The sequence below is a fragment of the Mustelus asterias genome, chromosome 12 (assembly GCF_964213995.1).
Source record: "Mustelus asterias chromosome 12, sMusAst1.hap1.1, whole genome shotgun sequence".
Lineage (NCBI taxonomy): Eukaryota > Metazoa > Chordata > Chondrichthyes > Carcharhiniformes > Triakidae > Mustelus > Mustelus asterias.
In genome coordinates this window covers 48498716-48514153 of record NC_135812.1, presented here as the reverse complement: position 1 = coordinate 48514153, position 15438 = coordinate 48498716, and the positions used below count along the sequence as shown (strand labels likewise).

General features: G+C 43.5%; 1 protein-coding gene across 6 annotated transcripts in view; it reads left to right on the top strand.

The window, feature by feature from the left end:
- The window catches only part of LOC144501430 (protein spinster homolog 1-like), a 205321-nt gene that overhangs the window by 128752 nt on the left and 61131 nt on the right, over window positions 1-15438 (top strand). For all 6 annotated transcript variants that reach the window (XM_078225171.1, XM_078225174.1, XM_078225172.1 and 3 more), the window contains one exon: window positions 11548-11613. In XM_078225171.1, the coding sequence (XP_078081297.1) occupies window positions 11548-11613 (66 nt within the window). The remainder of the gene's footprint in view (window positions 1-11547; window positions 11614-15438) is intronic.

Sequence of the window (15438 nt, the reverse complement as noted above, 5' to 3'; positions counted from 1 at the left end):
GTTAATTCTGATGTTACTCTACACTACAGTGTGTTAATCCTAATGTTATTCTACACTGTACAGTTAATCCTAATGTTACTCTACACAGCAGTGTTAATCCCAATGTTACCCTGTACTACAGTGTGATAATCCTGATGTTACCCTACATTGCACTGTGTTAGTCCTAATGTTACTCTACACTACACAGTTAATCCTAATGTTACCCTATACTACAGTGTGTTAATCCTGATGTTACTCTTCACTACACAGTTAATCCTAATAATACCTACACTGCACTGTTAATCCTAATGTTACCCTGTACTACAGTGTGTTAATCCTGATGTTACTCCACATTGCACTGTGTTAATCCTAATGTTACCCTGTACTACAGTGTGTTAATCCTGATGTTACCCTACACTGCACTGTGTTAGTCCTAATGTTACTCTACACTACACAGTTAATCCTAATGTTACTCTACACTGCACTGTGTTAATCCTAATGTTACCCTGTACTACAGTGTGTTAATCCTGATGTTACTCTACACTACACAGTTATTTTAATGTTATCCTGTACTAATCCTGATATTAGTCCTGATGTTACCCTCCACTACTCCTCTTCAGATACCAGGCCCTAACAGGATATTGGCGACCATGGTTGTCCATTCGATTGCACCATGATTATGCTTGGCAGATTATTGCAATTTTGCCATCGCCTTCTGCAGTATGGCTGACCAGAAAACACTCCCACTCTTACTATTGGAAGGATGATCAATCTGTTTGGCCACATTGCAACTCACTTTACATGGCCATAAAGACCTGAATTGGGATTTGAACCCAGAGTTTCTGAACCAGTGGTGAGAACATTACCCCTGCACCACAGGACTTCCCACTACCCTGCCCTTCTCTGAGTTAATTCTGATATTGTTCCTGCTGTCGCTCTACGCTGTTCTGAGTTAGTCTAGATGTTATCTCACAGTACTACAGTGATGTTCTCAACAACTTGCACATATTTATTACATCTAACATTGACAAATGTCTCGAGGAGCTACACAACCTTTGATGCTTGGTTAAGAACAAATTAATTTGGAGGTCACATGATGTGAGGGAAATACTTACAGGAATTGTAGAAGAATGATAATCATCATTTTTCAAAGGAAAACATTTCCATTTGCAAAGTGCCTATCACAGCATCAGGATCTCCCAGAGCAGTTTATAATCAATTGTTGAAGTATAGTCACTATTAACATGTATGAAACACAGTGGATGCGTTACATATAGCTCGCTCCCATCAATTCCAATGTGATAATGACTAGCTAACCAGTTTTAATGATGTTAGGTGAAGTTGTGCTAAGTAGAGTCATAGAGATTTACAGCATGGAAACAGGTCCTTCGGCCCAACTTGTCTATGCCACCCTTTTTTTTTAAACCCCTAAACTAATCCCAATTGCCCGCATTTGGCCCATATCCCTCTAAACCCATCTTACCCATGTAACTGTCTAAATGCTTTTTAAAAAACAAAATTGTACCCGCCTCTACTACTACCTCTGGCAGTTTGTTCCAGACACACACCACCCTCTGTGTGAAAAAGTTCCCCTCTTGACACTTTTGTATCTCTCCCCTCTCACCTTAAACCTATGCCTTCTAGTTTTAGACTCCCCTACCTTTGGGAAAAGATATTGACTATCTAGCTGATCTATGCCCCTCATTATTTTATAGAACATAGAACAGTACAGCACAGAACAGGCCCTTCGGCCCACGATGTTGTGCTGAGCTTTATCTGAAACCAAGATCAAGCTATCCCACTCCCTATCATCCTGGTGTGCTCCATGTGCCTATCCAATAACCGCTTAAATGTTCCTAAAGTGTCTGACTCCACTATGACTGCAGGCAGTCCATTCCACACCCCAACCACTCTCTATGTAAAGAACCTACCTCTGATATCCTTCCTATATCTCCCACCATGAGCCCTATAGTTATGCCCCCTTGTAATAGCTCCATCCACCCGAGGAAATAGTCTTTGAACGTTCACTCTATCTATCCCCTTCATCATTTTATAAACCTCTATTAAGTCTCCCCTCAGCCTCCTCCGCTCCAGAGAGAACAGCCCCAGCTCCCTCAACCTTTCCTCATAAGACCTCTATAAGATCACTCCCCAGCCTTTTACGCTCCAAAGAAAAAAGTCCCAGTCTATCCAGCCTCTCCTTATAACTCAAACCATCAAATCCTGGTAGCATCCTAGTAAACCTCTTCGGCACCCTTTCTAGTTTAATAGTATTCTTTCTCTAATAGGGTGACCTGAACTGTATGCAGTATTCCAAGTGTGGTCTTACCAATGTCTTGTACAACAAGACGTCCCAACTGGGCGGCACGGTAGCACAGTGGTTAGCACTGTTGCTTCACAGCGCCAGGGACCTGGGTTCGATTCCTGGCTTGGGTCACTGTCTGTGTGGAGTTTGCTCGTTCTCCTGGTGTCTGCGTGGGTTTCCTCCAGGTGCTCCGGTTTCCTCCCACAGTCCAAAGATGTGCGGGTTAGGTTGATTGGCCATGCTAAAATTGCCCCTTAGTGTCCTGAGATGCGTAGGTTGGAGGGATTACTGGGTAAAATATGTAGGGATATGGGGGTAGGGCCTGGGCGGGATTGTGGTCGGTGCAGACCCGATGGGCCGAAGGGCCTCTTTCTGCACTGTAGGGTTCTATGATTCTATTTTTCTATGAACTCCTGTATTCAATATTCTGACCGATGAAACCAAGCATGCCGAATGCCTTCTTCACCACTCTGTCCACCTGTGACTCCACTTTCAAGGAGCTATGAACATGTACCCCTAATTCTCTTTGTTCTGTAACTCTCCCCAGTGCCCTACCATTAACTGAGTAAGTCCTGCCCTGGTTCAATCTGCAGTATTTTGCTTTTATCACTGAGGCATTCAGCTGGGCCTCTGGGTTACTGGTGCACCATTTCCCCATAAGCCTATGGATTCTGGGTGCGTATCAAACTTCCACCCTCATCGTATAAATCTTGTCTGACTTTCTTTGCCTTCAGTTCTGAAGAAGGTTCATCCTGACTCGAAACATCCTACTCTCTCTCCACGGATCCTGTCAGACCTGCCGAGTTTTTCCAGCATTTTCTGTTTTTATTTTGGATTCCAGCATCTGCAGTATTTTGCCTTTACCCCGGAGTTATTTCTGGATTAGGAAAGGATAAATACTGCATCACCGCATTTATCTAAATTAAGCTCCATCTGCCATTCGTCAGCCCACTGGCCCAATTGATCAAGATCCCGTTGCAATCCGAGATAACTTTCTTCACTGTCCACTATGCCACCAATCTTGGTGTCATCTGCAAACTTACTAACCATGCCTCCTATATTCTCATCCAAATCATTAATATAAATGACAAATAACTGTGGTCCCAGCACTGATCCCTGAGGCACACTGCTGGTCACAGGTCTCCAGTTTGAAAAACAACCCTCTACAACCACCCTCTGGCTACTGTCAAGAAGCCAATTTTGTATCCAATTAGATACCTCACCCTGGATCCCATGAGATTTAACCTTATGCAACAACCGATATCAATCAGGGGCCCTTGGGATGCAAAGGTTGTAGAGCCCTACAGTTCAGTTTTCCGTATGCATTGGCAATGGTGCGTTTACCTGTTCGTAACACCTAGTGAAGAATCACCAGCAATGTACCAAAGAGTACTCCGAAAATTACAAGTCCACATCATACAAATGAAATACTCCTTCATCCTTTCCTAATCCAGAAATAACTCTGGGGTAAAGGCAAAATACTGCAGATGCTGGAATCCAAAATAAAAACAGAAAATGCTGGAAAAACTCAGCAGGTCTGACAGGATCCGTGGAGAGAGAGTAGGATGTTTCGAGTCAGGATGAACCTTCTTCAGAACTGAAGGCAAAGAAAGTCAGACAAGATTTATACGATGAGGGTGGAAGTTTGATACGCACCACAGAATCCATAGGCTTATGGGGAAATGGTGCACCAGTAACCCAGAGGCCCAGCTGAATGCCTCAGTGATAAAAGCAAAATACTGCAGATGCTGGAAATCTGAAATAAAAACAGAAAGTGCTGGAAAAGCTCAGTGGGCCTGGCAGCATCTGTGGAGAGAGAAACCAACAAGGAAACAAGCCATCTTAGCCTGGGTGTTGCGCAATGAGAAAGGTTGGCAACCTAATTGTGAGAGAAGCCTTGGGGACGAGTGACCATAATATGATAGAAAACTTTATTAAGGTGGATAGTGAGGTAGTTGGTTCTGAGACCAAGGCCCTAAATCTCAATAAAGATAACTATGATGAGACATGGATTGACTATGATAGACTGAGAAACATTACTGAAAGGAAAGACAGTGGACAGGCAATGGTAGGCATTTAAAGAATAAATAAGTGAACTCCAGAAGTTGTTTATTCCTATTTGGCGCAAGAGTGGAAAGGGAACTGTTGCTTACAAGGGAAATTAGAGATAGTATCAGATTCAAGGAAGAAGCATACAAATTGGCAAGAAAAAGCAATAGATTTGAGGATTGGGAACAGTTTAAAATTCAGCAAAGGAGGATCAAAGGATTGATTAAGAAGGGGAAACTAAAATATGAAAGTAAGCTAGCGGGGAACATAAAAACTGACTGTAAAAATTTCTATGGATATGTAAAGAGAAAAAGATTGATAGAAACGAATGTAGGCCCCTTGCAGTCAGAAATAGGAGAATTCATAATGGAGAACAAAGAAATGGCTGAAGAATTAAATTCATACTTTGCTTCTGTTGTCACAATGGAAGACATGAATAATGTACCAGAAGTTCTGAGAGAAACAAGTTTTAGCAAAGAGTTGAAGGAAATCAGCATTAGGAGAGAAATGGTTTTGGGGAAATTGATGGGATTGAAGGTGGATAAATCTTCATCCCAGAATATTTAAGGAAATGGCCCTAGAAATAGTAGATTAATTGGTGGTCATTTTTCAAAATTCTTTGGACTCTGGACTAGTTCCTACAGATTGGAGGGTAGCGATTGTAAGCACACTATTCAAAAAGGGAGGTCGAGAGAAAACAGGGAACTATGGACCAGTGAGCCTAACATCGGCACTGGGGAAGCTGCTAGCGACCATTATCAAGGGTTTCATAGCACAGCATTTGGAAAGCAGTGATATAATCAGACAAGTAAGAAGTCTCACAACACCAGGTTAAAGTCCAACAGGTTTATTTGGTATCATGAGCTTTCGGAGCGCTGCTCCTTCATCAGGTGAGTGATGAAATAACTCTGGGGGATGAAGTGATGAAGGAGCAGCACTCCGAAAGCTCGTGATACCAAATAAACCTGTTGGTCTTTAACCTGGTATTGTGAGACTTCTTACTTTTCCCACCTTAGTTCAACGCAGGCATCTCCTCATCACAATAAGACAAAGTCAGCATGGATTTACAAAAGGGAAATCATGCTTGACGAATCATTTGGAATTCTTTGAGGATGTAACTGGTAGAGTTGACCAGGGATGTGGTTTATTTCGACTTTCAGAAAGCCTTTGACGTCTAACATATCAGATTACAATGTAAAGTTAAAGCACATGGGATTGCAGGTAGTGTCTTGAGATGGAAAGAAAGCTGGTTAGTAGATAGGAAGTAAAGAAATTAAATAAATGGGTCTTTTTATGATTGGCAAGCAATGGTTAGTGGAGTATCGCAGGGATCTGTGCTAGGACACCAACTGTTCACATTATATAGTAATGATTTGAACAACGGAACTAAATATATTATCTCCAAATTTGCAGATGATACAAAATTGGGTGGGATGGTGAGCTGTGAGGAGGATGCAAAGATGCTTCAGTGTGATTTAGACAGGCTGAGTGTGTGGGCATATACATGGCAGATGCGGTATAATGTGGATAAATGTGCGGTTATTCACTTTGGTAGCAAAAGTAGTTGAAGTTTATTTATTGCTCTCACAGGTAGGCTTACATTAACACTGCAATGAAGTTACTGTGAAAATCCCCTCGTCACCACACTCCGGCGCCTGTTCAGGTACACTGTGGAAGAATTTAGCATGGCCAATGCACCTAACCAGTAAGTCTTTCGGACAGTGGGAGAAAACTGGAGCACTCGGAGGAAACCCACGCAGACACGGGAAGAACGTGCAAACTCTGCACAGTGACCCAAGCCGGGAATCGAACCCGGGTCCCTGGCACTGTTCCTCAGGGATAACTTGACTTCCATTTGTCTTTTGCTATCGGAGATTCCATTGGAGGCAGGAGATGGGCACTGGTTAGTGACCACACTATATACATAGAAATGTACATAGAAAATAGAAGTAGAAGTAGGCCATTCGGCCCTTTGAGCTAACCACTGTGCCACCTTGCCATGGAAGGCAGATTATTATTTAAATGGATGTAAATTGGGACAAGTGGATAATCAGCGAGACCTTGGTGTCCTTGTGTATCAGTCGCTGAAAGTAAGCGTGCAGGTATGGCAGGCAGTAAAGAAGGCAAATGGTATGTTGGTCTTCATAGCGAGCGAATTTGATATAGGGATAGGGATGAGTTACTACAATTGTTTAAGGCGTTGGTGAGGCCACACCTGGAGTATTGTGTGCAGTTTTGGTGTCCTTATCTGAGGAAGGCTGTCCTTGCTATAGAGGTAGTTTAGCGAACGTTTGCCAGGCTTCTTTTGGGGATGGCAGGTCTGTCATATGAGTAGAGACTAAGTCGATTAGGATTATATTCACTGGAGTTTAGAAGAGTGAGAGGGAATCTCATAGAAACTTATAAAATTCTATCAGGATTAGACAGGGTAGATTCAGAAAGAATGTTCCTGATGGTAGGGGAATTGAAAAATAGGGGTCATAATTTGAGGATAAGAGATAAACCGTTTAGGATTGATGTGAGGAGCAATTTCTTCACCCAGAGATTGGTGAATGTGTGGAATTCACTTAAAATATTTGAGGCCAAAATATTGTCTGATTTCAAGAAGAAATTAGATATATTGGGGCTAAAGGGATCAAGGGGTATGGGGGGAAGGCAGGATCAGTATATTGAATTTGGTGATCAGCCATGATCAAAATGAATGGCGGAGCGGGCTCGAAGGCCGAATGGCCTACTCCTGCTTCTGATTTTCTACGTACATTTCTATGTATATACTGTGGTCACTAACCAGTGCTCATCTCCTGCGTTGAATGGAAGCTAACCTCCCGATAGCAAAAGACGAATGGAAGTCAAGTCATCCCTGAGGAACAGCAACTGTAAGCTGATAAATTTTGACAAGATTTCGGATTCAGCCTTGCCCACGATCATGGCCAAAACTTAGGTATATCATTTTATAAAGGCCACTGAATGGGTACTGAGGAAAGGTGTGCCACACACTGAATGAGCAAGTCAAAACCTCAATTGAAAGCTATTGTTTTCTGGAGACTGAATGGTTGGTGAATATGGCAATATATCGCGGCCTTCACGACACACAACAGCGCAGAGTTGCTGATCAGAAACTGATAGCCAAGTTCCGCACACATGAGGACGACCTAAACCGGGATGTTGGATTTATGTCACATTATCAGTAAGCCCCACAGCTTGCCTCCTGGACTTGCAGGCTGTCCTGTCTGGAGACAATACACATCTCTTTAACCTGTGCTTAATGCTCCCTCCACCCACATTGTCTGTATCTTTAAGACCTGGCTGGTTGTAGGGATTCGCATTCTAATCAGTATTCTGTAACTTGATTTTGTGTCTCTGTGCACTGTTTGAGAGCACATTTCCACTCCATCTGACGAAGGAGCAGCGCTCCGAAAGCTTTTGGTATTTGCTACCAAATAAACCTGTTGGACTTTAACCTGGTGTTGTTAAAACTCTTACAATATATCATCCAGCCAGTAGATGGTAGCATTGTACCTAATAAAACCAAAAGAAACATAAAATATAGATAACAAAATGAAAGCTGTAAGAGCACGTTCATCATATTTTATCATGCAGTATTCAGTCTGTGTCACAGAACCTCAGCACCTTTTATAGGTTCTGTTAGCACTTACCGTAGTACATTAAATTCTTCACACATACCATCTAAACAAATGCTGGCCAGAAAATTGAAATGATTACGGAGGCAGGCACTTTCAGAGATGAGTACCTTGTACAAATTCTTGTGCTGTATCCTTAGAATTATCTTTTCCTTTAAGTAATTGATTTAAGATCTTCTTAAATTAATTACCCAAGCCCCTATACTCCCCGATTCCTCAATTGTTTTGCTGTCACTGTTACAATGAGGAAACACAGTCACCTGTACTCCACAAGGGCTGCAAGCAATGAAATAAATGACCACACAATCTGTTTCAGTGATGTGGGTTGAGGGATAAATATTGACCAGGACATTGGGGAGAACTTCTGCTCTTCCTCAAACAGCGCTGTCTAAACTCCTCATTCCACCCCTCCACAGACACACCGATACAGACATATGTACACACACAGATACACAACACACAAGCATACACACAGACACAGATACAAACACAGATACACACAGACACATAGATATAGACACACACACACATACAGACACACACACACATACGCAGACAATATAGACAGACGGACACACACAGATACACACACTGATACGCAGACACACAGGTACAGACGCACACACACACATACAGACACACACATACAGACACGCACACACTCACATGCATTCAGACACACACACACACACATGCAGACACACACACAGACAATATAGACAGACACACACACACAGATACACACACTGATATGCACACAAACACACACACACACAGAAACAGACACACACATAGTTACAGACATACACACACACACACACACACACGTACAGACAGGCACACATGCACACAGATATAGACAGACACACACACACAGATACACACATGCACAAATTCACACAGACATATGCATATACCCGCACATGCACGCACATATACACGATGGGCCGAACAGCTGGCTTTTGTGTTGTAGAGTTCTATATACAAGAAAACACAGATGTATCAATGCTATATAAAGCACAGTCTTATACAAAAGCTGCCTTCTACAAAATGCACAGCACTCTGATATATAAGCTCAGATATACCAGTGTTATCCAATAGAAATTACTAACAGGAGACAGGTGTTGCTGCACTCACTGTAATGAAACTGTTACACCAGCAGTCAGTGCAGGTAAAGGTACTCTGTCTGCATATTTACTTTACATGAAACTGCTACCATTCAGAGATCAAGAAGGTAAAGTTCGCACTTTGTCTTTTAGCTCACCACAAATCCATAAAAAGGATTCAATTCACTGATATATACTGTGTAAATGAGTATGAGATCACACGATCAACGTCAGAGACTACGTTATTCCAGTTTTTATTTAACAATCAGAAGCAGAATTCCCTGCATGTGGATTTCTATCAGTTCCATGTAGCGATTGGCTAACTCATTACACACACTGAAATAATAAGTGATAATATATTTAATAGACTCCCATAATACGCAGCCTGCTAGAATCCAGCATTATAGAATACAATATACACATCAGCAGCACAACCACTGTCAGTACAACACAGAAAGTGTTCTAAAGAGAGTTTACTGCATAGTTTCACCAAGAAAGTAAGAAAGTGTGCCAACCCATATACAACTGGCCCTAGGAGTGTGCCAACCCATATACAACTGGCCCAGTGAATGTGCCAACCCATATACAACTGGCCCTGGGAGTGTGCCAAATCATATATAACTGGCCCAGCGAGTGTGCCAACCCATGTACAACTGGCCCAGGGAGTGTGCCAACCCATGTACAACTGGCCCAGTGAATGTGTCAACCCATATACAACTGGCCCAGGGAGTGTGCCAACCCATGTACAACTGGCCCAGTGAATGTGTCAACCCATATACAACTGGCCCAGGGAGTGTGCCAACCCCTATAAACTGGCCCGGGAGTGTGCCAACCCATATACAACTGGCCCAGGGAATGTGCCAACCCATATACAACTGGCGCAGGGAGTGTGCCAACCCATATACAACTGGCCCAGGGAGTGTGCCAACCCATATACAACTGGCACAGGGAGTATGCCAACCCCTATAAACTGACCCAGGGTGTGTGCCAACCCATATAAACTGACCCAGGGAGTGTGCCAACCCATATACAACTGGCACAGGGAGTGTGCCAACCTATATACAACTGGCACAGAGAGTGTGCCAACCCATATACAACTGGCACAGGGAGTATGCCAACCCATATACAACTGGCCCAGGGAGTGTGCCAACCCATATACAATTGGCCCAGGGACTGTGTCAGCCCATATACAACTGGTCCAGTGAGTGTGTCAATCCACACACAACTGGCTCAGGGAGTGTGCCAACCCATATACAACTGGCACAGGGAGTGTGCCAACCCCTATAAACTGACCCAGGGAGTGTGCCAACTCATATACAACTGGCCCAGGGACTGTGTCAGCCAATATACAACTGGTCCAGTGAGTGTGTCAATCCACACACAACTGGCTCAGGGAGTGTGCCAACCCATATACAACTGGCACAGGGAGTGTGCCAACCCATATACAACTGGCACAGGGAGTGTGCCAACCCATATACAACCTGCACAGGGAGTGTGTCAACCGACATACAACTGGCCCAGGGAATGTACAATCCCATATACAACTGGCCCAGGCCGTGTGTTATTCCATCCAGGACAAAGCAGCCCACTTGATTGGCACTCCATCCACACCCCATCCCTCATCACCAATGCACAGTGACAGCCATGTGTACTATGTACAGGATGCACTGCAGCAACTCACCAAGGCTTCTCAGCCAGCACCTTCCAAACCCACGACCGCTACTATCTAGAAGGACAAAGGCAGCAGATGCCAAAGTTCCCCTTCAAGGCACACACCATCCTGACTTGGAAATAAATCACTGGGTCAAAATCGGGTAACTCCTCCCTAAGAGCACTGTGGGTATACCTACATCTCATGGGCAGTTCAAGAAACAACTGACCACCATCTTCTCATGGGCAATTAGGGTTGGGCAATAAATGCTGGCCTAGCATGAATGAATAAAATAAAAATACTTCTGCATGTTTCCCCATTACTTAGTGGCCACCTTCAAATGGAAATGACCATTTTGAAGAGTAGGGATGTTAGTTCATAGAATTCTTACAATGCAGAGGGAGGTCATTCAGCCCATCATCGAGTCTGCACCGACAACAATGCCACCCAGGCCCTATCCCCATAACCCCACATGTTTGCCTGGCTAGTCCCTCTGACACTAAGAGGCAATTTGGCATGGCCAATCAACATAACCCGCACATCTTTGGGCTGTGGGAGGAAACTGGGGCAGCTGGAGGAAACCCACACAGACACGGGGAGAATGTGCAAACTCCACACACACATTCACCAAAGGCTGGAATTGAACCCGGGTCCCTGGCGTTGTGAGCTAGCAGTGCTAACTACTGTGTCACCTCATTGGGAATTGCCAATTCCACCACTCCTGCTAACTTTATGGTAACTGCATGTCTTCATTCTGACCAATGTCTGATTGTAGTTCGAGATGATTTATTGAGTAAAATTCTTCTTTTTCCAAAGGTCTTCATCTTCTTGGCTGAGATCTTCCTGGCTTTGAATTGGGCAATCGTTGCAGACATTCTCTTGGTAAGTCTCGGCTATCAGTTCACTGCTGTTTAACTGATTCTGTCATTGCTCAGGCTGTTTGAACAGGGTATTTCTACCTGCAGAGGTCAATGTGAGAGAAGAGCTTTTAAGTTTGCAATCTCCAAATACTCATGAGGTGGAAATTATGAAATCAATTCCTTATTTAGCTCAGTCTTAGTTAAACATCAGCAGATTCTTAAGGAACCCCAACTGTCACATTTTATCCATTTTGTTGTTACAATTCTACTTGATCATTGGAAACAAGTCTCTAGCTTGTTCAGATATTTCATTAACACAGCGGAGAGCACTGCTGCCTCACAGCGTCAGGGACCCGGGTTTGATTCTTGCCTTTGGTCACTGTCTGTGTGGAGTTTGCACGTTCTCCCCGTGTCTGCATGGGTTTCCTCCAGGTGCTCCGGTTTCCTCCCACACTCTGAAAGATGTGCTGGTTAGGTACATTGACCCGAACAGGCTCCAGACTGTGGCGACTGGGGAATTTCACAGTAACTTCATTGCAGTGTTAATGTAAGCCTTACTTGTGACTAATAAATAAACTTTACTTTACTTTAGATCATTGTCTGATGTGTAGCCCAACTCCCATTTAGGCTTCATAGTTCCATATTCAATAATACCCTTGCTCAACTAAAATCTATCAATCCCAGTTTTGAAAGTTTTTAATTGACTTCAGCCTCAACAACCTTTTGAGGGAGAGAGTTTCAGATTTGATTTGACTTATTATTGTCACATGTATTAACATACAGTGAAAAGTATTGTTTCTTGCGCGCTATACAGACAAAACCTACCATACATAGAGAAGGAAAGGAGAGCGTGCAGAATGTAGTGTTACAGTCATAGCTAGAATATAGAAAAAGATCAACTTAGTGTGACGTAGGTCCATTCAAAAGTCTGATGGTAGCAGGGAGGAAGCTGTTCTTGAGTCGGTTGGTGTGTGACGACAGACTTTTGTATCTTTTTCTCAACAGAAGATGGTGGAAGAGAGTATGTCCAGAGTGTGTATGGTACTTGATTATGCTAGCTGCTTTTCCGAGGCAGTGGCAAGTGTAGGCAGTGTCAATGGATGAGAGGCTGGTTTGAGTGATGGACTGGGCTTCGTTCACAGCCCTTTTTAGTTTATTGCGGTCTTGGACAGAGCAGGAGCCATACCAAGCTGTGATACAACCAGAAATAATGCTTTCTATGGTGCATCTGTAAAAGTTGGTGAGAGTTGTAGCAGATTTGCCAAATTTCCTTAGTCTCCTGAGAAAGTAGAGGTGTTGGTGGGCTTTCTTAACTATAGCGTCCACATGGAGGGACCAGGGTAGGTTGTTGGTATCCTAAAACCTGAAGCTCTTGACCATTTCTACTTTGTCCCCATGATGTAGACAGGGGCGTGCTATCTATCTTAATACACGACCCCCAATCCCATTAAGTTTACACACTGAACTCTTATGTGGGACTTTGTTGAAAGCTTTCTGAAAGTCCAAATAAACCACATCAACTCTACTGGAATTCTTTGAGGATGTAACTAGTAGATTTGTCAAGCATGATTTCCCTTTCATAAATCCATGCTGACTTTATCTGATCCTGCCACTATTTTCCAAGTATTCTGCTATAGAATCTTTAATAATAGATTGTAGAATTTTCCCCACTACCGACATCAGGCTGACTGGTCCATAATTCCCTATTTACTCTCTACCTCCATTTTTAAATAGTGGGCTTACTGGTGGAGTCCAAAGCATGTTGTAGTCTGGAGCAATGGATAGTGATGGTAGAAAAACGTTCTGACCATCAGACAGCTGACCAGGAATTCCTCCTGTTCTTTGTACTTGCCATTGGCGCATGTTGGAAGGTTTTACAAGTTGATGCTCAACCTATTTGGCCATGCTATGAACACATCTTCCTTGGCCATCAAGTCTTGGAGTGGGGCTTGGCCTACCTGCTGCACCACAAGAACATTCTTGTGAGCCAGGATTAGTAGAAGAAACTATGGCTGGGTTTCTCTGGCCATTCATGCCCTGCTGCCATGCTCAACCAAATCTCCGTTCATTGCAGCAGGACCAGGGAATCTCAGCTGTGGGCGATGTTGGAGAATCCAACCCTATGGGATTGGGGTTAGTGTATTGAGATGGATAGAAAACTGGTTGGCAGATAGGAAACAAAGAGTAGGGATAAATGGGTCTTTTTCCAAATGGCAATGTCTAATGGGGTACCGTAGGAATCAGTGCTGGGACCCCAGCTATTCACTATATATATTAATGATGTAGATGAGGAAACTAAATGTAATATCTCTAACTTTGCAGATGACACAAAGCTGTTTGGGTGGGTGAGCTGTAAGGAGGATTCAGAGTTGTTTCAGTGTGATTTGGGCAAGTTGAGTGAGTGGGCAAATGCATGGCAGATACAGTATAATTTAGATAAATGTGAGGTTATCCACTTTGGTAACAAAAACAGGAAGGCAGATTACTATCTGAATGGCTGTAGATTGGGAGAGGGGAATGTGCAACGAGGCCTGGGTGTCCTTGTACGCCTGTCATTGAAGATAAGCATGCAGATGCAGGAGGCAGTAAAAAAGTCAAATGGTATGTTGGCCTTCATAGTGAGAGGATTCGAGTACAGGAGCAGGGATGTCCTGATGCAATTATACAAGGCATAGGTGAGGCCAAATCGGGAATATTGTGTGCAGTTTTGATCTCTCTACCTGAAGAAGGATGTTGTTGTTCTAAGTGGAGTGTAGAGATGGTTTATCAGACTGATTTCTGGGATGGAGGACTGATTTATGAAGTGATTGAGTTGGTTAGGATTATATTTGCTGAAGGTTAGAAAAATGAGAGGGGCTCTCATAGAAACTATAAAATTCTAACAGGACTAGGCAGGGTAGATGCACGAAGGATGTTCCCGATGTTGGGGGTGTCCAGAACCAGGGGTCACAGATAGAGGATACAGGGTAGACTGTTTAGGACTGAGATGAGGAGAAATTTCTTCACCCAGAGAGGGGTCAGCCTGTGGAATTCTCTACACCACAAAAAGTGGTTGAGGCCAAAACAATGAATGTTTTCAAGAGGTAGTTAGATATAGCTTTTGGGATGAAGGGGATCAAAGGATATGGGGAAGTTGGAATCAGGCTATTGAGTTGGATAATCAGCCAGGATCATTGTGAATGGCGCAGCAGGCTCGAAGGGCCGAATGGCCTACTCCTGCTCCTATTTTCTGTGTAATCACCTTTAATATCAACTTCCCATCCATTGACTCTGTCTACACTTCCCGCTGCTTCGGCAAGTTTGTGTCTTTATATGCCCTGTTTGTGAACAGAACTCCCACTCACCTGATGAAGGGGCAGCGCTCCGAAAGCTAGTGGCTTGTGCTACCAAATAAACCTGTTGGACTTTAACCTGGTGTTGTGAGACTTCTTACTGTGTTTACCCCAGTCCAACGCTGGCATCTCCACATCATCGGCAAAGCAGCCAGCATAATTAAGGACCCCACGTACCCCGGACATTCTCTCTTCCACCTTCTTCCTTTGGGAAAAAGATATAAAAGTCTGAGGTCATGTACCAATGGACTCAAGAACAGCTTCTCCCCTGCTGCTGTCAGACTTTTGAATGGGCCTACCCTGCATTAAGTTGATCTTTCTCTACACCCTAGCTATGACTGTAACACTGCATTCTGCACTCTCTCCTTTCCTTCTCTATGAATGGTATGTTTTGTCTGTATAGCGCGCAAGAAACAATACTTTTCACTGTAAATACACGTGACAATAATAAATCAAATCAAAAATACCACAATTGGATCAGCTCCCCCCAATCTGCTATACATTCCAATTTCCAA